Source organism: Talpa occidentalis, unplaced genomic scaffold (assembly GCF_014898055.3).
Source record: "Talpa occidentalis isolate TD23 unplaced genomic scaffold, MPIMG_talOcc4v2.1 talOcc4.17, whole genome shotgun sequence".
NCBI lineage: Eukaryota > Metazoa > Chordata > Mammalia > Eulipotyphla > Talpidae > Talpa > Talpa occidentalis.
In genome coordinates, this window is record NW_023601754.1 from 42,768,285 (window position 1) to 42,791,629 (window position 23,345).

At 54.1% G+C, this 23,345-nt stretch overlaps 1 protein-coding gene across 2 annotated transcripts in view; it reads right to left on the minus strand.

The window, feature by feature from the left end:
• The window catches only part of POU2F2 (POU class 2 homeobox 2), a 31,537-nt gene extending 8,412 nt beyond the window's left edge, over window positions 1-23,125 (minus strand). Inside the window, exons 1-8 of one of the 2 annotated variants that reach the window (XM_054697214.1) lie at window positions 23,051-23,080; window positions 15,960-16,025; window positions 15,822-15,856; window positions 15,639-15,695; window positions 12,756-12,872; window positions 12,217-12,495; window positions 289-394; window positions 105-196 (exon numbers count right to left, since the gene is read on the minus strand). In XM_054697214.1, coding sequence (XP_054553189.1) covers window positions 105-196; window positions 289-394; window positions 12,217-12,495; window positions 12,756-12,872; window positions 15,639-15,695; window positions 15,822-15,856; window positions 15,960-16,025; window positions 23,051-23,078 — 780 coding nt within the window. In that variant the 5' untranslated portion in view covers window positions 23,079-23,080. Of the gene's footprint in view, window positions 1-104; window positions 197-288; window positions 395-12,216; window positions 12,496-12,755; window positions 12,873-15,638; window positions 15,696-15,821; window positions 15,857-15,959; window positions 16,026-23,050 lie in introns of both variants that reach the window. The other variant, XM_037516668.2, reaches the window with a different exon arrangement.
• Window positions 23,126-23,345: the final 220 nt, after the last annotated feature.

A 23,345-nucleotide genomic window follows, 5' to 3' on the forward strand; every position in this document is an offset into this window, starting at 1 on the left:
CCCCAGGTCTCCCCACTCCTGTCTTGGCTGCTGTGGGGTGGGCCAAATGGTGAGGAAATTCCCAGCCCCCTGCAGGTCCAGCCTGGTACTTGGTGGGCACTCACCTGTGTGGGCAGCCCGGCCCGGGGCTGGGAGGTCAGAATAGCTCCCTGGGATTGCTGAGGTAGCTGGAATAGATTTGGCGTCGGTAGCAGGCCTGGGGAGACAAGGGGGAAAGCACAGGGTAAGCGGGGAGGGGGAGCTGAGGGGAGGTCTTAGGGCAGGGGTGGAGGTGGGGGGGTACATTACCTGGCTGACTCTGCTGGGCCTGCGGCAGCAGGAACTGAGCAGGTGGCTGGAGGTGGTGACCCGGCACAAGCACCAGCTGCTGGAGCTGGAGGAGCTGCTGTATGTCCTGGCAGGAAGGAGGATGGACAGAAAGACAGCCTGAGTCCTGGCCTGGCTCCTCCCTCTGTATCACCTTAGCCCTGAGGGGTGCCCCAGGGCAGCCAGGAACCTCAGTGGCAGCAAGGGATGGAACCCAGTCTCTGCAAGGCATCCCTGAGCTAAGGGCACCCGGGAGGCTTCTTCCAACACCAGGGTCCTACCTGGCCCTTCCTAGGAGGGTTGCTCTTTCCTCACATTTTCTTTCTTTTTTTTTTTTTTAAGATTTATTTATGTATTTATACAAGCACTGGGTACAGTCAGAAGCGCGGGAGCGTGAGAGAATTCACCAGAGCCAGAGCGGGGAGCAGAACAGGCAGAAGGACCGAAGTACACCGCTGAGGGGAGCAGAGGGCGGCAGGAGAGTCTGCGCGCCATGTGGGACCCTCGCCCAGCGGCCGGGGATCCAACGGGCGCTGCAGAGGCTGCAGGCAGCTTCGCAGCCCAGCGCTCAACCGTTGCGCCACCAGGGAGGCCCACACATTTTCTTTCTTGATGAAAGATTTGCCTTTTTTTTTTATTCCCACAGAACAAATAGAACCGTTTAAAAATGTAAACAGACTAAGTCTTGCCTCCTTTTAAAACATTCCCAAGGCAAATGATATCATGTCTGGAATTAACTCTAAAACACTCCAGCAAATAGTAGGTGAGTAAATTGGTGTGGCTGTTTCAGGAAACTCTTAAGCACTGTTATGAGTTGAATTGTGTTCTCCCAAAAAGGTATGTTGGAAACTTAACCTCCCAAACCTTATTTGGAGATGGGCGTCTTTGCAGATAATCTAGTTAAAAGGAGGTAATTTGGGTGACCCTAACCCAGTAGGACTGGTGTTCGTATAATATGGGGAAATTTGGACACAGGCCAGAAATGTACAGAAGGAAGTTGATGTGAAGAGACACGGGGAGAAGATAGCTATGTGCAATCCAAAGAGCAAGGCCTGGGACAGATCCCTCTTCCCAGACACCAACCCGGCCAACACCTGAAAATGCCTCAGTGTTCAGACAGCTAGCTTGTGGTTCTCTGTTACAGCAGCTCTAGCAAACGAACACAGGCACTGCTTCCCAGCGCTGATCAGACACCTGCCTTATGACCCAGCTAGTTCACTCCTGGGTATCACCCACCACACACACAGACAGGTGTCACCAAGAGACACATGTGCTAGACTATTCATGGCAGAACCATTTGTAACCTCTATGCCCCAGACACCATGTTCATGACAGAGGTCATCTCATGTCAACCTTTTATGTTCCACTTGCACATTAGAGGTTCAGGAGGCAGAACCTGGAAGGAATCTGGGAGGAGGAGGAGGTTCTGGGGAACCAGCCATAGTCAGTTTCACCATATGGGTGCCAGTGACATGCATGTGCTCAAATTATGAGTATCATTGAGCCATGTAGCTGTGATTTGTGCACATTTCTATATTTGTTATATTTCAGTAAAAAGATTTTGTAGGGGGAGAATGAGGTATGGCAAGAGGGAGAAAGAAAAAAATCTAGTCTGTTTACTAAAAAAGTGAGGGATACAACTGAAACAGGATGAGTAAGACGTTCATAGCTGCTGAGTGGTGAGAAGGTGCACAGAGTTCACTACCATTTCCTGCATTTTTAGGTTTGGACAAGTCCAAAAGAAAAAGCAAAAACTCCTTATACACACACACTCTCAATGTTTTGTTGTTGTTGCCCAGAACACAATCAAAACTCCTCACTTGGTCTCTAAGTTCCTTTATCCTGAAGCCTGTACTAGTCTTCTTCCTGCCCTCAGCTCCTACCACAGGACCTTTACACATGCTGTTTCTGCTCCCAGGCAGCTCTAGTTTTTATCCTTCTGCCTGGGTCTTTCTTGTCACTCAGGTCCTGGATAAAGTCACCATTCAAAGATGCCCTCCTTGACTACCTTAAATCTAAACCAGCCCACCACCAACCCTCCCTTTCACCTTCCTTTCACCTCCTTCGTAAGACTCATCACCACCTCAAGGTATCCCTCTTCTGTTTGCTCTTTGACAGCGTGTCTCCCTTACTGGGCTGTCATCTTCATTAGAGTATGGTTTTGACCGTTTGGGTCACAGCTGTCATCTCAGCACCTAGAACAGCACCTGACACCCAGCTGCTGCTCCACATTTCTTAGCTGAATGAACCGAGACCATGCTTCATTATTTACTTACCAACTTCTATGTATAGTTGAAAGTTGTAGTATTTACAGTTATAACATATAGTTACAATTTCTCCTGAGAAGTTGAGGTGGAGATGATGCATGCCCCTCACTTCCTCCCAATGCTATTATTCTGAAGACAAATTATGCCAGGAAGTGAACAAACTGGGGGAAAACATGAGCAACTGAACACAAAGCACTTACCTCTCTATTATATAAAAAGTGATTACAAACCCGTAAAAAAAAAAGACTAATGACCCCACAGTAATCTGGTTAGTGGATCGAGAGACTGCCCAGAAAAGGAAATACGAACAGCTCATAGCTCTGAATGAAAATGCACTCAGATTAAGACAGACACTCATAGTAAAACAAACACTGCAATAGCTGCCTGGAGAGACTGGTATTACCTATCGGCAAAGATGATGCCAGGCCCTGTTGAGGGGTATGGGAAATGCTTCCGTGTATGAGAGGGTCTTTGGTGATGTCTGTGAAACCTGCAGATAGACCCTTGTCTCAGCTGTCTACTTCTGGGACTTTATCTTATGATATACTCACACTTGTGCAAAATGACCTCAGCTTTCTAGAAAGAAATTCCCAGAACAAGCAGTATTTTAGTAAAACGGTAGAAACCAGCAGGTGCCGGGGGGATGAGTGAGGGTGGAGCTTTCTAGTGGAATACTACGCAATCATAAAAAAGAACATCTGTGTCTGGATATGGAACAATCCCTGAGAATTCCTAGGAGTGGAAAGCTCAAGGGACGGAACAGTGTTCCATAGCTGTTCATGTTAAAAAACATTAGATTGAGGTAGTTGCTGAAGTGTGTGTAAACTATATCTGGAAAAGGGCCATCCCGGTGGCGCAAGGGGTTAAGATGCAACCTGTGAAGATATCCACAGCCGTTGCAGCACAAGTTCGATCCCCAGACAGGGAGCTGCCCCACATGGTGCAGCAGACCTCTCCTGACTTGCCCATTGCTCCCCTCAGCAGTGTATTTTGGTCCATCTGCCTGTTCTGTTCCCCATTCTGTCTCTGGTGAATCCTCTCACTGCCCCCTCACACCTCTGGCCTGCACCCTAGTTCCTGTATGAATAAATAAATCTTTAACAACAAAAAAGAAACTATATAAGAAACTGGTATCACTGTAAATCCTTCCATTCCTCTTGAATTTTGAAACTTTTCAAAGTACAAAGAAAAAAACAGATTCACCCTACTCTCACCCACCCAATGAACAGTCACTTCTGCCCTCATTCTCGCCCTTCCAACCACTTGTCTGGGGCAGTTCATGGCCATTCCCTGTCCATCTGTGAAGGCCTCTGCTTTCCCCACGTGCTTTGGAAGGGGAAAAGAGTACCCAGTGGCTCCCTGACCCCACAGCTGTCCCACTCCAGCTGTTAATCATCAGTTTAAGAGGGTTGAAGACCTAAGGTGCTATTGGAACCAAGCAGTAGGTAGGACGATTTTTCCAGGAAAAGTGAGGACGGTTTTTCCAAGAAAAGTGATTTTTGTGTGTGTGAAATACTAAAAATTATATTTCAAGAGATCTGCACCGACTGTCACAACATGTGGGATTCCTTTGGTGACCAGGACACTACTGCTCATGCTGCTGTGGCCTACTGGCTATATGTGTAATAGAGCTAAATGGCACATTTTGAATTAGAGGATAGTGAAAATGAAGATGTCATTTTATTGCTATGCAAGGTCATGGACCACTCCTGAATTCTGTCTACAAACCCCTGTACGGGTGGCCTGTGCAATCTGGTCCCTATTCTAAAATACATTTTTTTTTAAGATTTATTTATTTATGCATACAAGAACTGGGGTACAGGCCAGAGTTGTGGAGGGTGAGAGGATTCACCAGAGACAGAATGGGGAACAGAAGAGGTGGGTTGCCCAACATATACTGCTGAGGGGAGCAGTGGGTGAGATAGGAGGGGTCTGCTGTGCTATGTGGGTCAGCTCCCTGGCAGGGGGTCGAACCCATGCTTCAGAGGCTGCAGATAGCTTCATAGTGCTGTGCTTAACCCCTTGCACCACTAGGGAGGCCCCTGTTCTAAAATATTCACTGAACCATAAACCCTCCACTATCTTATATTTGTGATATAATCCGACTCTTGCCATGTTCCCCACACGCCTCTCCTTCCTCACCTCCCACAATGCTCTCACTCCCTAGTGCTGATCTAGCCATACTGGTTTCCTTCCTGTAACAGAACCCAGAAAGAAGCCCCTGATTCAGGGCCTTTGCCAATGTTGTCCCTGGTGCCCCCCCTTCTTGCTCTGCACATGACTGATCCTTCCTCATCATTCAAATATCTATCAAATGCCCCCTCCACAGAGAGGCCTCCACCCATCTGCCCTGACAAATGTCATCCTTTCCTCTATCACTTCTGATCATTACATTCTTCATAGATTATCAGCTTCCTGTCTGTCTCCTCAGACTGGATGCCAGGTCTCTGAGGGCACAGACATAGCTGCCTTCTTCTGCACTGTATTTCCAGTGTAGAAAGGGGCCTGGGCAGGGTGGACAGTCACTAAATGTTTGCCGACTAATGCAATTCAAGAATGAGAGCGCATAGACAGCCGGTAGGAGGCCTCATTTCTCTAGTCTAGAGGCAGCGTGCTTTCTGAGGCCACTTGGGGGCGTGTTGCGACCAAGTCAGAGGGCGGAGGAATTAGAGGAAGAAGGAGCTGCAGAGAAGGACTGGGGGCCAGGATGTTCCGTGCCTCATCTGCTCTGTACCTACCCACGGGACAAATTAGCAGAGGGCTGGCGTTCCCCATCAAAGCCAACAAGAGAAGACACCCATTCTCACTCATTTCTGTCTTTTGATCACCCCACACCCCAATGCAGGTGCCTAACATGGCATGAAGGACTTTTCAATGAATGAAGGCAGTAAAGCCTAAGGGCCAGAGGATGACATGACACAGGTGTCTCTGGGCTGGGGGTGGAAGGGAAGAAAGCCATGAACATGAACTGGACCCCAGAGCTGGCAGCAGTGCTGGCCCAGGTGCAGCGTCTCACCCAGAGCACAGGGCAGCCTCCCCGCTGCACCCCACCACTGGGGCCTCTCACCCCACCCCCATCACACCTGCTCTGGCAGCAACCGCCACTGGGATGGTGTGAGACGCATAGGGACACTCACTTGCTAGCCCTGGTACAGCAAATTATGGTGAGTTCTGGACACCCTGTTCTAAGACACAGAGCCTAGAGTTAAGTCCAGAGTGGAGCGGACAGCAGGTGGGGTCTGCAAGCATGTAAGTGACACTGGGCTGCACTGAACTGACCACGAGACTGGGCCATGTCACGTGCCAGCAGTCGTGTGGGCTGCCTGGGGAGGCCAGGCAGCGGGCGCCACCTGGGTGGAAACGTAACCCACCTGCTCAGACCAGTGTGAGTGCCAACACTGGCTGGGGAGGTAGACTAGAGGGGGCAGGGGTCCCTCCCAGTTGAGAGCCTGGGTAGACCAGTGTGAGTGCCAACACTGGCTGGGGAGGTAGACTAGAGGGGGCAGGGGTCCCTCCCAGTTGAGAGCCTGGGTAGGTGTGAGGCTTGGCCACCTCCCTGACATGGGGGAAGCCAGTTGTCCCTCTGGGCCTCTGCCTCCTTAACTGTGCAGGGGATGGAGGACAGAGCACTGAAATCCAGGCTCTGTCGACAGCCAATGTCTGACTCTGTCCTTCATACATTGTGGGACCCTGGGCAGCCCCTCACCCTAAGTCTTGAACTAGTCAAGCTGGTTTCTACCTTAGTGCTGTGGCATTTGCTGCTACCTAAGCTCTCTTTTTTCCCCTCTTCCTTCCCTACGGAGCTCGCCTTCTACCTTCTTGCATGACTGACTCATTCAGGCCTTTTCAGTGAACTCCCCTGACTGCTCCACCGAGACACCTCATCCTCAAGACACCTCCCTGTTGCATTCTCTTCATTTACGCCTACTCTACAACGGTCTCATTTTGCTGGTTTAATTGTTGACTATGTGTCTCCCTGTGAGAACATAAGGCCCTCAAGGGCAGTCACCTCTGCATGGTTCACAGCTGTCCCCTGGGGGCCTTGAACATACACAGGTGCTCATAATAGTTGAATAAACGACTACGGTTGTTCCAGTCACTTCACTGAGGGAAGCTCTAAGGGGGAGGGGAGCCGTGGACAGAGGTGACCTGTTTTGCAATTGGGCTCTTTGGTGAAACCCCATCCCCCGAGGTTGGCCCTGCTGCATGGAGCCCAGGAAATCCCAGCAACTGGGAGAGGACACCCAGAAACAGCCATTCCACAGGGAGAAAGACTACCTGCGTCCACTTTGCATGCTCAGCTCAAGATACCTCACCCTCAAGTCCCAGGAGAGACGAGCAATGACGAATGCTAGCCCAGAAATCGTGGGGTGACTGGCACACCAGCCCAGCTCCTGGACTTCAGGGGCCTGTGGGTGCCCTGGCCACACACGCTTGGGCATAGGCTGGCTGACTGGCAGCCACTGCCCTGTTTAAACACTAGGACCCACAGTAACCTGTGGAAAATAGAGTAAACTAAGAGTCAGAAAAAGACAGGTTTAACCCTGAGAAAAATTTTCATCTGAGACTGTACCCCAGCATCCATACATTTGATCTTCAACACCATGTAAATGGTGGCAAAAAGTGAAAGGGGGGAATTGTTAGGGGGATGGAATGTTCTGAGCTAATTCCATATAGGTTTTGTGGCTGCCACCCCCACTCCATCAAGACACCGGGAACTACAAATCCCATGATCCCCAAAGGGAAGTTGTGAGGACCTAAGCAGCCATTTTCTCTGTTTGTAAATAAAAACTAGCCATGTTAGTGGGGTCGGGAACACTTGGCTCGTGCTCTTGGCCAGGCAGGTTTGGTCTTGGCAGGTCATTTGGAATTCCAGGTCGGCGGAACGGGTAGGACACATTTAAGAATTTATCTCCCTCTTTTCTCCCTGAGTTGTACATTTCCTCATTCCCCTTCCCTGGTAAATAAACCTTTTGTTAACCTTTAAAAAAGAGAAAAAAATGAACAATGATGTAAAATAATAATAATAATAATAGAAAAAAACAGGCTTAACAACAGACCCTTGAAAACTACAGAACTGACCATTTGAGGGGAAGGGCTCAGGGGAGGGGGAGGGCACAGGAAGGAGGAAACAGTGGACTATGTGGTGGTAGCCTATGGGCGATTCGGTGGTAGGTGCACTATGGTGGCAACACCTGAAGGGGGTGTCCCAATACCTCAGTGAAAAATAAACAGAGAAATAACTCTTTCAAATAAATAAAATTATCATACATATAAAAAATAAGTTAACGTAAGAAAATTAGGGATTTAAACTTAATGATCAGGGGTCTCCCTGGTGGCATAAGGGGTTAAGTCTCAGCACTATGCAGTTATCTGCAGCCACTGTGGCACAAGTTTGGTCCCTGGTCAGGAAGGTGACCCACATGGCACAGCAGACCTCTCCTATTTCCTTGCTGCTCCCCTCAGCAGTGTATTTCAGTAGATACGCCTGTTCTGCTCCCCACGTGTCTCTGGTGGATCCTCTCACCGCACCCCACACTGCCTTACCTCTGGCTTACACTCCAGCTCTTTTATGCATAAATAAATAAATCTTTTTTTTTAAGCTTTATTTTTTTATTTATACAATAGCTGGGGTACAGTCAGAGGCGCCAGAGGGTGAGAGAATTCACGAGAGACAGAGCAGGGAACAGAACAGGCAGATGGACCGAAAGCACTGCTGAGGGGAGCAGCGAGAGGGACAGGAGAGGTCTGTTTCGCCATGTGGGAATCTCCCTGGCCGGCTGGGAATCGAACCCGCGCTGCAGAGGCTGCAGACAGCTTAACAGTGCAGTGATCAACCCGCTGGCCACTGGGGAGGCCCCAATAAATACATCTTTTTAAAAAATAATGATCAGTGCCTCCCTGGTGGCACAAGGGTTAAGACGCAACCTATGAAGCAATCCGCAGCCACTGCAGCACGAGTTCGATTCCCCCGGCCATCCAGGGAGCAACCCACATGGCATAGCAGACCTCTCCTGTCTTGCCCCCTGCTCCCCTCAGCAGTGTACTTCAGGCAATCTGCCTGTTCTGTTCCCCACTCTATCTCTGGTGAATCCTCTCACTCACCCACACCTCTGGCCTGTACCCCAGCTCTTGTATGCGTAAATAAATAAATCTTAAAAAAAAATAATGATCATTAACGATACTACAAATTGACGAGACTGAATCTTTTTGAAAACTAAAAGTAAACCCTAGGACCCATCTCTTACCCTTGGGAGTGGGCCCTCCCCCTCTCATGTCATATGTTCCAGGTGGGGTTGACCCACCTTCTCAGGGGCCGAGGGCACCAACTTACACCAGGGGGTGTGTTTTATCTCCCAGGGTGGCTGCAGGTCTAGCAGTGCCAGCACCCATTTCGCCCTGGCAAATGAAAAGGGAGGCAGGTCCTTGGGGCCCAACACTGCATACTGGGCCTTTTTAGTGACCTGAGCCAGACGGTCCCTTTTCTTGTTTGGCCACTTCATCCACAGGAGTAACCCCTGGAGTCCGGGACCCAGGTCTCTGGGGTGGCTGACAACCCTCGCAGCTGATCCTTCCATGTCTGCCTCTGCAGGGTCCCCCAAAGCCTGCCCTGCTCTCTCACTTCAGATACCACCTCCTCTGAGCAGCCTCCCCTGACTCCTTCATGCCTCTTCACATTCCCGCCACATCCATTAGATTTCTCTGGGCAACCTTTACTCACTAGGTCCCACCAGCCAAAACAATTCTGTCCTGTTTTACTCGCTGTGATCATATTACAGAAATAGAGATTTTTCTCTCCTCTCCAAGTACAAAATGATGTTTTAACAGTTTGTGCAAATTTTCAATCACTGCCTGCCCCTCCCCCAGACACCCTGAATCCCTACCCAGAGAGATGTCTTCCCTTCCCTTGATTCAAAAGCTGCAGCAAACCCCCCGACCCCCACACAGATGCAGTGAACATGCACGCGGCCCCCTCAGTGGAGGCATCTCCTACTGAGTTCCGGACACACACGTCATAAACCAGTATTATCATCATGGCTTTTTACCTGTACAAACTAAACAATGCTGGGAATGTTACTACCCAACTGCTGAACCGACCTGACTCAGGAAGCTGGCGTGAGAGGAACAGAAAGAGGTTCTCATGCTTTATAGACTTTTAAAGTAATAGGTTTGTGGATGCCCTGTCTTTCTTTTGGGCTTCTTAGTATTTCCCTAGCCAAACATTCAAATTGGTGCATGGCGTGTCTGTCCCCCTGCATGACTGCATGCCCCTTGGGGACAAAGGGGTGGATCTGAGTCACTCCCAAGTCTTGGGTTTCCCTCCAGACTGACACACAGGAGGCCAGGGAATGCCCCAAGGTGACTGCAGCGTGGGAAGGAGTTGGAGGGTATGGGCCATGAGGAAGGGGGAGTCTGGGGGGGAAGCGGTGAAGGCTATGGGTGGCTGGGCCAGGAGAAACGTAGCCCCACCGCAGCCTGGGCCCTGCATGATGCCAACACCTGGGAGATACAGGATAAGCATTTGCGAAGAAAGTAAAGTCAAGGAGAGGCAGAACTTGCCCTGGCTTTGCACTTGCTGAGGACAGGGACCGGTCAGAGCTGGGGGAAGCTGGGTGGGAGGAACAGGAAAGGGTTTGGCAGGAAGGGGTTCAAGGAAACCTTGAGAATTGGGTCTGGATGGAAGATCAGGCAGCCTGGTGCTGCGGGGTCCTGGGAGGCTGGAGGAGATGGGCCTAGGGGTGTATGGTGGCCGGGCTGGTCTGCCCTACATTGCCCGGTCCTGTCCTCTCTCCCTGTAGTCTTTGTTCCTTCAGCAGCTATTTCCTCCAGCATATTTGGTGGCAGAGGGAGAGGGCTGGGCAGGGGCTCCCAGAAGACACAGAGGCAGGAAATCAAAGCAGCTGGAGGGAAGGAAGTCAATGCAGACTTCCTTGAGGTGTGGACGCCTAGCTGGGATGTAAAGGATGAAGAAGAGCTGTCCAGTTAAAGGGAGGGGCAGGTGTCCAGGTAGAAAGAACGAGAGAAGGGGCAGCTCAGTCCTGTGAAGAACTTGGTGGACTACAATAGGGACGCCTGCTGCAAGGGCCTCTGGTGGCTGGGGTGGGATCCCTTGAAGGGCGCTTCCTAAAGGTAGCAGCCAGGAGCATGTGGTTAGAGCACTGGCTTCCAAGCCAGTTCTGCCTCTTGGGCTTTGCCCCTCAGAGCCTTGGCCATGGTGAGGATTTGTGGGTTCAAGGAGGTCACCATTAGCACTGTGTCTGGTGCAAAGGGAACCCTGACAGACTCTAGTAATGGCTACCGGGGAGACAGGTCTGGGGAGGCCCCATTTGGGAGGGCCATCACGGAGCAGCGGACGCAGATCACACTGTGTGTTTCTGCAGAACAAGATCCAGGACTCAGCTCAAAGGAGGCAGATACCAGCTTGGCATTAAGGCCAGTCCTAAATGGGGTGCTAGTCAGGACTGGCACGGAGGAAATAGGCTCGCAGGCGCTGGACAGCTCCCTGTGGAGCCTGCCGGCCAGGATTGCATGGAAGTGGGTAAGAAATAGAGAAAAGCTGTCTGAGGAAAACAAGAGCTAAGGGAAAGGAAGAGGGTCCCTGCTGTGGGCTTCTTTGGGCCTGCGCAGATCCGGGACACGGACCACAGACTCGAACACTTAGGGAAACCAGGCAGACCAGGTGGGTCATGTGGGCAGGCAAGGGCCGGGTGGGTGGGAGCAAGCAGGGCTGTCTGCAGGATAAGCCAGCCCCTTCTCCTCTGCTCCAAACCACTATCCTGATGGGGAATCCCTTTGGGTTCAAGATGTGTTGGAAGCACTAGCCCCTGGAGCCTGTGACTATGACCTTACTTGGAAAGAGGGCTCTTGACCCCCTTGCATTTGTAATCAAGTTAAATGAGGTCATTAGGGTGGACCTTAATCCAAGCACTGGGGCCCATACAAGAAGGATTTGGACACAAAGACAGACATGCACAGGGAGGCATTGGCCACGTGAGCACAGAGGCAGAGATCGGAGGGACCCATTCACCAGCCAGGCGCCACACGCTCCTGGCACCGCCAGACAAAGAGGGACTCCACACTGGTGCCTTCCACGAGTGTGTGGCCCTGTGACACCTCGATTTTGGACTTGTGGTATGAGACCATAAAAGTCGGTGGTTTTAAGCCACCTGGATTGTGGTGCTTTGCTGTGGCAGCTCTAGGAAGTGGATGCAGCCAGCAATTCCTGATGCTGGGCACACCCCAAATTTCCACAGTGGGAGCGAGGCTGCGGCTTCCTCACTCGCAGGCCACGGACCCCTTTTCTGAAGGAGCGTCTCCCGTGATGAGCTTGGGGACACGGCACGGGCTCTGCCTCGGGCTCTCTGCCTTTCATTTGTACCCACACGGGCACCCCACATGGGGGCTCCTGGCGTCCTGCCAGGAGGTCAGGGTGCTAGTCCCCTGTCCCGGGAGTCCCCAGTGAGAGGACCACCAGGCATTCCATCCCGAGAGTCTGTCCTCCTGCCGAAAGACGGGTGCAGCTTCTCCTGAGGCTCCCTAAGCCGCAGGAAACTGGGTGGTGGTCAGAAGGGCCCTGGGCCAGCAGCCCCTGCCCGGTCTCTGCATCCTCTGCGGAGGGAGCCTGCTCCAGGGCGGCCCTTACCTGTGCTGTGAGCTGGATGGGCTGGGACAGGGTGAGCTGTGGGGTCCCGGGGGGCTGGCTGGCAGGCTGTGGTGGCGGCAGGTCGCCTCCCCCGGAGGAGGCTTGGGGCTGCGAGGTCGAGGAGGAGGCAGAGGAGGAGGAAGAAGAGGAGGAGGAGGAGGTGGAGGAGGCGGCGGCAGCGGCGGCGGCGGCGCTGGACTGCTGCACAGCGGCGGCCAGGAGCTGGGCCTGCGCTTGCTGCAGGAGGAGCTGCTGCTGGGCTGGCATCAGCGCCGTGAGCTGCGGGTCGGGCGGGCACAGCAGGGGCCAGAGGGAGGAGGAGGTGGGGAGCAGAGAAGGCAGAGAGGGGTTAGTGCCTGGGCCAAGCGGTTAAGGAGCAAACCTTCCAGGAGGCCCGGAGGAGGGCAAGCGGCAGGAGGAAGAGAGATCCTGGGCCTAGCGGGACACCCCAAGCCTCCAGTCCTGTAGCAGGGAGGTGGCTGGCCTGTGCACCCCGCCGCCACGTCTCATCCTTCCCTGGCCCTTCCCTGAGTACTTACCCCGGCTAGCTGGCTGCCCGTCAACATGAGTTGGGTCTGGGGCAGATGCGGCTGAGCCGGCTGGGGGGCCGGGGGTGCTGCTGGGGCTGAGTCACCACTGGGGTCTTCAGCCTTGATCTGGGGGGGAGAGAGGCAGGGTCCGGGACCCCAGAATGTTAAGTGGAGGCCAGAGAGAATGCCCACCTGTGAACCAAAGAGAGGGTACGTGTATGGCAAGGTAGCCGTGGGCCGGCACAGGAGGGGACTGGGATAGGGAGTAAGACCCTCAGGCCACCCCTCTGGGCTGAGTCTTTCCCCAGTCAGAAGGGCCAGCACCCCGGCCTCCACTCCCTGGGGGGGTCTTTAGGAGTCAGTTTCCTCATCTGTAAAGTGGGAAATGCTGCTAGTGGGGGCCCTGGATCATCAAATAACAGGGTCCTGGCCCCCCATCTTCTTCAGCTAGAGGTACAGCTCTTATTCTTCAATGGAGTAGGACCTTTTTTAGGCGGGGTCTTGGGAATTAAAAAAAAAAAATCATCCGCCTGAGACACAGATCATGATCTAAAGTGAGATGGATACAGGCTGACAGAAAATCGGGTGAGGCAGAGAGATGGGGACTGGGTGGGCTGAAGAGGGTGTGCCCGTCTGCCTGAGGGGGAGGCCTGCCCAGCCCCTACATGGCTCCTACCAGGCACTCATTCAAAACCTAAACTTTAGTCACTGTCAGGATAAGCAAAGTGTGTGCGCAGGAGCCAGGTGGCCTGGGTGTTGCCAGTTTCAGCTCCATGTGAGTCCCCGCCCCCCTCTGGGTAGGACGGGGTGCATCTCACATTGTAACACAGGACAGACCAGCAGGAAAAGGCCGGCCCTTCTTCCCCTCTTAGATAACAAGCCAGGCAAATCTGGCTCCTGAAAGGTCCTTTTGGCTACAAGACACATGGGGGTGGGGGAGGCACAGCCTGAGGGATCACACCCTCAGGCCCCCGGGGAAGGGATGGCAGGGATCACTCTCTAGCCAGTGTCCCCAACCACCACCACCACCATTTTGCAAACTGAGGTCCAGAGAGAGAAAGCAACACAGCAGTTTGGCAGGGGTGTGGCCTTTGGCGTGCAGACCCGGCAGAACAGACTGAGAGCCCAGGGAAGATCAAATAACACGGCATACAGAGGTCAGAAAGTTTGAGGGGTGCAAGGATGCAGCATGAAACCACTGAGTAGGGGCCAAGCCGAGTGTCCCAGGCATGGCACCAAGGGCCGAGCTCTGGATTGGAGGGCTGACGACTCGCGTTCCGTGTGTGAAAATCCACAGAGCCGTAGGCTGAGGAACTCTGTGCGCCACATTTTCATGAAAATTAAAAAAAAAAAAAAAAAAAAAAAAAAAAAAAAGCATTGCATGCCATGGTGAGAACACAGCCCCTCTTTCGGGCTCTCTCATCCTCTCTGGCCCCAGCTCTGTGGGCGCCAGGCAACCCCCTCACCCCCCGCCCAGCACTGGCTCAGCCTCAGGGTTTGGCTCCTCAGCAGGCGGGTGTCTCTAGGTACATTTTAATAATCACTGTATTTATTTCCATGGCAAGTGGTTCTGGTTTTCCATTCGTGAAATTTCCATTTAAAAAACATTTATTTAAGCTGGTTTGAAAAAAGCCAGCCGGTTAGTGAGTTGATAATTGTTGAAGCTGATTGATGGGTACCTGGGGGGTTTATTTTCATTACACTCTTCTTTCTGCTTTTGTGTCTGCTTCACATTTTCCATAATAAAATGTTTTCAAAATCGAGCCAATTAACACAATTATGAGGTAAGTAAATCACTGTACACGGTGGGTATGTGGATTGGTCTGCACGGTGATGGGAACACATGAATCAAGGCAGCTGGGGAAAGACTGAAGGCAACAGGGAGCAGCAGAGGCTGAGAGGAAACAGGCTGGGGGTGTGGATGGACACCCCCCTCATGCCTCAGGTTTTCCCAGAACCAGGGTCAGGCTGGGGAAGGGGAGTAAAAGCCCTTCATTCCCTGGGTCCCCCTGAAGTTCCCAAGGGAGCAGGGCTGCTATGGGGCTAGGAGAGGCTGCACCCATCCAGCTGGGGAGGGAGGGATGGAGGGGATGAGAAGGGAGCCCTTCTCCCCTGGGTCTTGTCCACCATGCTCAGGACTTGACACCTGCGCCCTGCATGAGGGCGTGGAAGAGACCTCAGAGGCGCTCTAGGCTGAGGGCCCCCTCCCAGGTTACAGAAGAGGAAACTGACAGGCCCCGAGGGGGCTAGTAGTGTTCCCTAGGTCACAGAACAGGTCTGGTCCCCCCACCCCTTCCTTCTGCCACCTCTGATCAGGGAAGGACTCTGGCCAAGTCCCCTCGGCTCCCTTCCTCCCTCTCTTCTGCCTTCAGGCCCCAGGCCCTGTGGCTGCTGCCCTCACTAGTAGGGAGAGAATTGGGCCTCCCTGGGTGCCCAGGAAGCCCAGCAGCAGGGCCCCATGCGAGTTTGGGATCTGGGCTGTTCCTCTGCTTCCTGTCTCCCCAATCTTCCTTTCCTCCTACATCCCTGCTATCATCCTCAAGGGGTCTGCCTCTCCCCAGACCCCCAGACTGCCCCCTGGGTGTATGCTGGGACGGCCCTTGTTAGGTCAGAGAAGTTGGGATGGGGGCGGGCCCTTGGTTTCCTGTTGTTCACCACCCTGGGGCTCTGGGGGGGATTTCCCTGGCCACCCCCACCCCCCCAGGGAAGGGGAAGGATCTTGGGTGAGTCACAGGCCTGGGGCGGGAACCCGAGGGTGAGAAGGGGTGGGAGGAGCCTTGTCCTCAAAGTACTAGAGTTCCTGACAGGCAGTTAGGGGACCCTCTCCTGAAACCAACTGCTGCCCATCACCAGACACCCCTCCCACTCCCTGCTATTCTCACAGGTGCTTACCTTGGTGCTGGGGCCAGTTGGGGACACGGAGAACGGCAAGGTCTTATTCTGGGGGTTCTGCAAAGAGAAAGTTGGGGTGGGGGATGGGGCCCGTGAGGTAAAGCAGCTTCTGACACCTCTCTCTTCTGTCCCCCATCCCTCTTGTGTCCTCCCCAGCCCTCTGCTCGTGCACCTGCTCCTGACCTGATGGTTAGTGTCTGGTCCATTTCTTTCAGTGTCTGCAGGGAGAGGAAAAAGACATGTCACCAGGCACCCGAGGTTCCCCCACCAAACCGGCCTCTGCCCACAGGGGTCCCTGCCCTCCTCTGCTTCTCCACCCACCTGTGTGCTCTGACGGGGAGTCCAGACCTTGCTTCTCGGCCTCCAGGGGCTTAGACATTCTTATTTCTGGAAACAGAGCAGGGTAGAAATGGGCTGAGGGGGGGAAGCCAGGAGGGCACCAGGTCCTCCTCCAGCACCTGCCACCCTGGAAGCCTCTCTTTCCTGAAGACATGCCCTCCGTTCCGTGCCCTTTGTCCTCCTCGGGCAGGACAAGAGAGGAGCCCTCAGGTCCGCAGGGTCTTGCCTGCTCCTTTCAATCCTCCAGAGGTGTCATGGGAAGTGTGTCCCCACTTGCACCCCAGGCTCACTGCTGTGGGCGTAGACAGTGGTGGTCGTGGCCCAGGAGGAGGTTGGAGATGTTCCAAGGGAATCTGTCAGCTCAGCTTCCCCACCAGCGGCCGCCCAAACGCCCGTCCCGCCTCACCAGGTTTCGGGTGAGGCGTGTTTTCCACTGTGAGTGGGGTTGGGGTGTGAAGGGACGGCAGCATCCCCAAAGGAGCAAGTCTTCAGATCTCTGGGCGTGATTCAGCCACCCTCGGGCCCCCTCCCGGCCCACCACTTTCCCATCCACACCTCACTCCCACTGGCCTCCCTGCTGGGATTCCACTCTCTCTGACTCCCGACTCCCTCTGTCTCTGCCCTTCACCTTGTCCTTGCACCTGATCCTCCACCTGACCTGGGACTTTGGCCTTGAATGCCAGCTGTACACCCAATCTTGATGCCCCAAACATAGTCCTATTCTCTAATTTCATGGACCCAGGAAGTAAAAGGAGGCAGTGGGGGGGAAGGGGGGGGCCCTTGGCAAGCTGCACACTGGCCCAGGGGACATAAGTGCCCTGTTCTTATGGCGCTCTGACACGGGCCACGAAGAGCTGAGCGCTTACCAGTGCCAAGTAGAGCTTAAAACAGGACTCAGAGCTCAGGCTAGCAGTTGGTGCTAATATCACCCCCATTTTACAGAGGAGGAAACTGAGGCTCCAAGAGGGGGCGTCACCTCTCTGAAAGCACACCAAGATGGCAGGGGCGCCTTGACTTCAGGTCTCACTTCTCAGGACTGATACCAGCTGAAGGGTCCCTGTCATGACTCCCACCCACCCCCTCAACTCCATCAACCACCCCAACCCAAGTTCACCCTGATACCAACTTGAGCTCAACCTCTCTTTGTCCTAAACCCCTCACAAATCTGGTTTTCTGCCCCACTGGTTATCAGTCTTCTTACCTGCCCTGAACCCCACCTCCACCCCGACCCAGATGGCCCATGTCCTTCATCTGACCTTGACTCCCACGTCAGCCTCAGACCTTACTCCTGAGCCATAAGTCTCCCCAACAACTCACTGTGAAATCCCCACCTAAACTACAAGCCCATGGGACACAGGAGCTGCCCAACTCCAGGGTGCTCTGCCCTGAAGATATTTAAAGGCTCGTTGAAAAGAGCTCTGGGAAGTCCTCACCACCACGAAAGAAAGGTCTACAGGTTTTGCAATTGAGGATTAGGCACCCTGAAACACCACTTGGGCTTTTTAATTCCTGATTAAAAAGCCAGCAGGGGGAGGGGGAGGGAAGGAGGAAAACAGGGGGCTGGGCACCCAAGGGACTGTGGTCAAGGACTATGGGTGGGTGTGGGGTGAACCTGTACCTCTAAGTCATACTCGGTGTTGGAAACCAACATCACTTCAATTTTAAAAAGTACAATTAAACACTAAGTAAAATAAAAAATGAAATGAAAAAGGTGGTGGCAGCGTGTATCTGTACAGGCAGAAGTCAGCAAGGCTGGAGCCATGCCGCACCCCAGGCCCCAGCATGTCCTTCCCCCGCTGCCCGCCTGAGAGAAAGGGCATCGCCCACCATGTGAGGCGAGGCCTTTCCGAAAGGCCTCCCAAACTGGTCGATGGGGAAGGGAGCCACAAAATGCAGCAAGTTCTGGGCCTCCCTGGTGTCTAGGGGTGAAGTCTCAGCGCTCTCACTACTGCAGCCTGAGCTCAATCCCCAGCCAGGGAGCTGACCCACATGGTGCAGCAGACCTCTCCTGTCTCGCCTGCTGCTCCCCTCATGATTGTGTTTCAGTAGATCTGCCTGTTCTGCTCCCCACTCTGTCTCTGGTGAGTCCTCTCACTCCCTGCACCTCTGGTCTACACTCCAGTTCTACACACACACACAAAGTAGCAAGTTCATACACTGAAGTACTCCACAGCAAGGAAAACAAACAATCCCCCCATATGTAGACATCCCTGCACCCCAGACAAAGGCCCACACACCACGACTCCAGTCACACAGAATTCACAGAGTTCACAGAGTGTCAGGGCATCCACTGATCAGGTTAGTAGGTACCTCGGGGAGAACTGACAGGGCAAGGGTGTGAGGAAGTCTGCAGAGGGTGGGAATGCTTCCCTTTGGTTACCTGGGTCACTACAGATGCAAAAATCCATCAAGCTGTACAATTAATATTTGAAACACTTTACTATATGTGTGTAAATCTTTTTACCAAAACAACAACAAAAACATTAAAGGTAAAAGCAAAAATAAGAAGGGCCTCCCCTGGTGGCACAGCAGTTGAGCGCTGGGCTGCGAAGATGCCTGCTGCCTCTGCAGCGCCAGTTCGATCCCCGGCCACTGGTGAGGGTCCCACATGGCACGACAGAACTCTCCTGCCACGCCCGCTGCTCCCCTCAGCAGTGTATTTCATCAGTCTGCCTGTTCTGTTCCCTGCTCTGGCTCTGGTGAGTTCTCTCACCCTCCCGCACTTCTGACTGTACCCTGGTTCTTGTATAAATAAATAACTAACTCTTAAAAAAAAAAAAATTTTAAATTTAAAAATTAAAAAAAAAAAGCAAAAATAAGAGGAAGCTGGCATGGAGTCCTATTAGGGTGCAGGCAGGTGAGGGTGGGCCGGGGGCCTCTGGTCGGATTCCAGACAGTGGGGATGAGTGAGTGCCTAACCAGTTTGGGAGATATGGGAGGACGGAGGATGACCCTATCCTGACTCTGGGGCGTCAAAGGCAGGAGTCCTGCCTGATCCTGGCTCTCACTCACCAGACCTTGACCCTACTCTAGGCCACTACTAACCATTACGGAACCTGAATACCACCCCTCCCATCCCTGAACACCCAGACACCTCCGGGGCCCCAGGGGGGTTCCTCTCACACCCAGGGCACCCTGGCCAACCCTTCTGTGGCTTCCCATTTCTCCAAGAAAAACCCAGCCCCCACCCCATCCTGGCTTTCGGGGTGTGGCCCTTGTCATCCTCCACTGCCGGTCCCTTGCCACCCGTGTACTCTGCTCCTCAAGCACACCGGGCATCTCGGTTTGGGGGTTCTGCTTGATTGGATCAGGTTCTATACTCCCCACCTAGCTAGCAAATGCCTCTCCCACCCACACCCCAGGACAACCTGTGACCTCACCTCCAGCAAGAGAATCCATGCTGGACTCATCTTTGACTTTTTGATGGGCTAAGTTAGGCTCCCCCAATAATATTCCTTGGTAGAAGTCCTAACCCCTAACACCTCAGCATGTGACTTTATAGGGAGGTAGGGTCTTCAGAGGTCATGAGGGTGGGCCTGGGCTTGAAATCTAGAGGGACTGAAATCTATAAGAGATTAGGACCCCCATGAAGACACAGGGAAAAGATGGCCACCGACAAGCCAAGGGGAGAGGCCTCAGAAGAACCACCCCTGCTGACTCCTTGACCCTAGATTTCTAGCTTCCAGAATTTGGAGAAAATGAATTTCTATAGTTTAAGCCACACAGTGTGTGGCACTTTGTTATGAAAGCCCCAGCAGACTGACGCAGCCCCGTGCCTCTCACTGCCCCAGCCCTGGGCCTGCTGTGCCAGGACCACCCGAAGACCGTTCCCCACCAGACCAGGGAGCATCTGCCTCATTCCAGGGGCCCCAGCATCACCCAGCCCAGAAGAACGGGTTATAGATGTTTGACCAACATCCCTCCTGCAGCTCTCACTTGACTTGTACTAGTCCTGGCGCCTCCCGGCCATTTAACCAAAGTTTCCAGAGGCCTCGGCATGGGCTGGTCCCTCTGCCTGGAATGCTGGTCCCCGCTCTGTCTGCCAAACCAATTCCTCCTCCTCCAGGACCCAGTACAGGCCCTGTCCTCTATGAAGGCTCCACCCTGAGGCCTCTCTCTGATCCCTCACCCTGACCCCCTCGTCACTGCCTGGGCCCCAGCTTGTCTCCCCCTTCAGACTAAGAACCCCCTCCTAGTCTGACTGGGCAGATCTGACTCATCGTGGGGTCCCCACATTGCCCAGCACAGGAATGTGGGTCGAATGGACCAGTTTAGCCCCAAGGCCCTGACCTCCTCCTCCAGGCCTTTGCCGCTGCCCTTGTCCTGCCTGGGGTGGCCTCTGCCATCTCTATCAGCAAGTCCTGCTCCTCTTTCGGGCCAGTGCACACCGCTGATCAGCACCTCCGCCATGAGGTGCTCCCTGACTCCCCAGGTGGTCAGTGTCTCTCAAACGTGCCTCATCCTCCCTTCTCTCATCCTGGAAAGTATAACATTTTAGAGGAGTGGGCAGGGAAAAGCCCACAGTCACCCCGCCCCAGGGTTGTCCAGGCCCCTGGGCCCCCACTCCCTTGCCCGACTGCCCTAACTTTGGGACTCTGGGTCCCGCTGCCCTCCCCACCCCTCCCTCAGCCCTCCCTGCCTGGACTTTCACTTCTCCTCTGCATTTCCCCCAGCCGGTTTTAGCAGACTTGGGCCAGCTTCTCGTTAGCACTTACCGAAAATGGGACTAAATATAGAGGGCCTGAGGACGGCCCCTCACCCCTCCTGGCCCCGCTTGTCCTGTCCCCTGGGTCCCCTGCCTCCACAGCCTGCTTCAATCAATGCTATGGCCTGGGAGCCCCTGTGGGCTGGGCCTGCGCTGCCAGGAACCTCTGTGGGCCCAGCTGGCCCAGTCCCCAGCCTCTCCGGAGCAGCACCTCATGCACCCCAACCCCACAGCTGTCCCCAGGGCAGCCTCAAGGGAACCAGCACTTCTGAGCTGTCAGGATTGGGGGTGGTGGAGATCCGGGCAGCAGACACAACAAGAGAGGTGGCTCCACAGCTGTGCTGACAACAGGCAAACGCTGCCACGCCACAGCCACAGCCACAGCCACAGCCAGACGCCCCGGCACCAGCGGAGACCACGCAGACACACACAGGGCCAGTGTGCACTGGCCCCAGGTGGGAGCGTTTACAGATGCAGACTCATGCTCAGGCACGAGCAGATAAGCAAAACACACACCCGATACACACACTTACACACTCACACCAAGTGACACCCAGACATGCACACTCACTTCCCACAGTCACTTACAGACAGATGGAAACAAGTGTGTACACACTCACACTGGAGTCACCCACAGACAGGCCCTGGGGTGCACAGAGTCACAAGTCACTCAGACTGACACCCAACAACACACTCACACTCAGGTCGCTCAGAGACAGAGTCACAGTGCTCACACGCAGAGATGCACTCTGTGTGTGCATGCTCGGAGTCACCTCCTCCTGGGAGACAGCCAGGGAGGACCCCTGAACCCTGCTCACAGGTGTGATCGGGCAGGACAAGCGGTCTGCCCCAGGTCACGAGATGCATTAGTCCATGTCCAGGCAGGGAACCCAGGCGAGGCAGACAGGCCTCCCAGGCCAGGGCTGTTGGTGAGAACTTCCAAGTTGAGGGTCTCACCCAGCACCTGGCACATATGAGGTCCCATTCAGCCCAGACAGGAACCCCCGACGAGTCGGGTAGAGCAGGCAGTACGCGTGTGCAGTGTCCACACTGGACATACATGCTCACACATAGCTGCACACATGGTCACCTTGATGAATAAATATGCGCCATCCTGCAAAGTGTCTTCCTCCTATCACCCCCTCCTCACATCCTCCGCTTTGCTCTCATGCTCACCCTTCACATCGCAGCCCAGATGTGCATCTCATCCAGGAAGCTGAAGTGGGCACATCTGGGTTCCCACAGTCCCATGTGTCTCCCTCACCCTGGCCCTGGCCCCTCTGCTTGTGCCTCTTCTGTTGTCTGGCGAGAGGTCTGTTTGCCCCACTGAAATGGGGACCTTCCACGGGAGGACAGACTTGAAGTCCCCTTTCTCGATTATATTTCCAACACCCAGCACAATGCTCCATGTTGAAGGCAGGAGGGCGCCTGGCACACCCCCAAGCAAGACTCGCCCGCACACCTTGGAGCCAGAACCAGGTCCATGCCACACCACCAGTGAAACCACCCCAGAGCACTGGAGCGTGCCATGTCCCCACTCAGGCATTCACACACATCATCCCAATAATTCTCTCATTAGCACCTCGAGAGATAATTATCGTTATGCGGAGAAAGACCCATATACTAGGGACTCCACATGCACAAACCGTGTCGTACGGGGCCGGGCACACAAATGTTCACTCAGTAACTGACATTTAGTGAAGGTGTTTGATAAGCACACACATATGCAATCAGTTTTCAGCCAGTGGTAAGTGCCATGAAGAAAAGGCAAAGTAGGGTGAGGGCACCAGGAAAGGCAGGGTCCGCCCCCTTCAGAAAGGAAAATACCCTGGCCCTCATTTGATCTCCAAATGAGGAAATCAGGGAAGGCCTCCCTGAGGAGGTGACATCTGAGGCGAATGAAGTGAAGAAGTGAACCAAGAGATCAGTCCCAAGACCATGCCCCACACAGGCCCTCACACACATGACAGTCACACTGGGAAGATGCAGAACTACCGCTCTTTCACACACGCACAGTAAATCAGCCCTCCAGCCCCTGTATAGTCTCCACCCAAGTCACTCCCAGGCTCCTGTGTTCCATCCACTGGCCTCCAGGTAAGGGCCCTCAGAACTGGGCAGCAGAGATGGTGAGAAGAGATGAGAAGCCCCCCACCACCACCTCCCCCCTCCCCCCTGCTGATGTGGAAGGGGGTGGTAAAGAAGAGCTGGGGTGAGGCCCGGGCTGGGAAGAGGGAAGCTTTGGAAGGACAGAGTGGAAGGGCAAAGGAGCAGCTAAGGAAGAAGGGCTGGGCTGGCCAGCGAGCACACAGAGGACAACCAGGAGGTGCTGCCTGTCCTCCCCAGTGTGGCGCCAGCCCCAGCTCCTTACCTGGAGCCCCCATGCTGGAGTGAACCATGCTGCCCGCCCCGCGGGGCTGGGGGAACAACTGTGTCATCTCCCCGCCCTCTCTGGGGGCCAAGCCCTTTCTGCCGGAAGTCACTCAGGGAGGAAACCACAGGGTCCGCCCCCTTTGAAAAGGAAAATACCCTGGCCCGAAGGCCCTCCCCAGCAGGCAGTGGACCCCAAATCATGTGTGTGTGTGTGTGCTGGGGAAGGGCAGCAGTGGGGCAGAGAGCAGGCAGACTGGAAGAACTGACTCCTACCCTGTGCCTCCAGGGGCCGT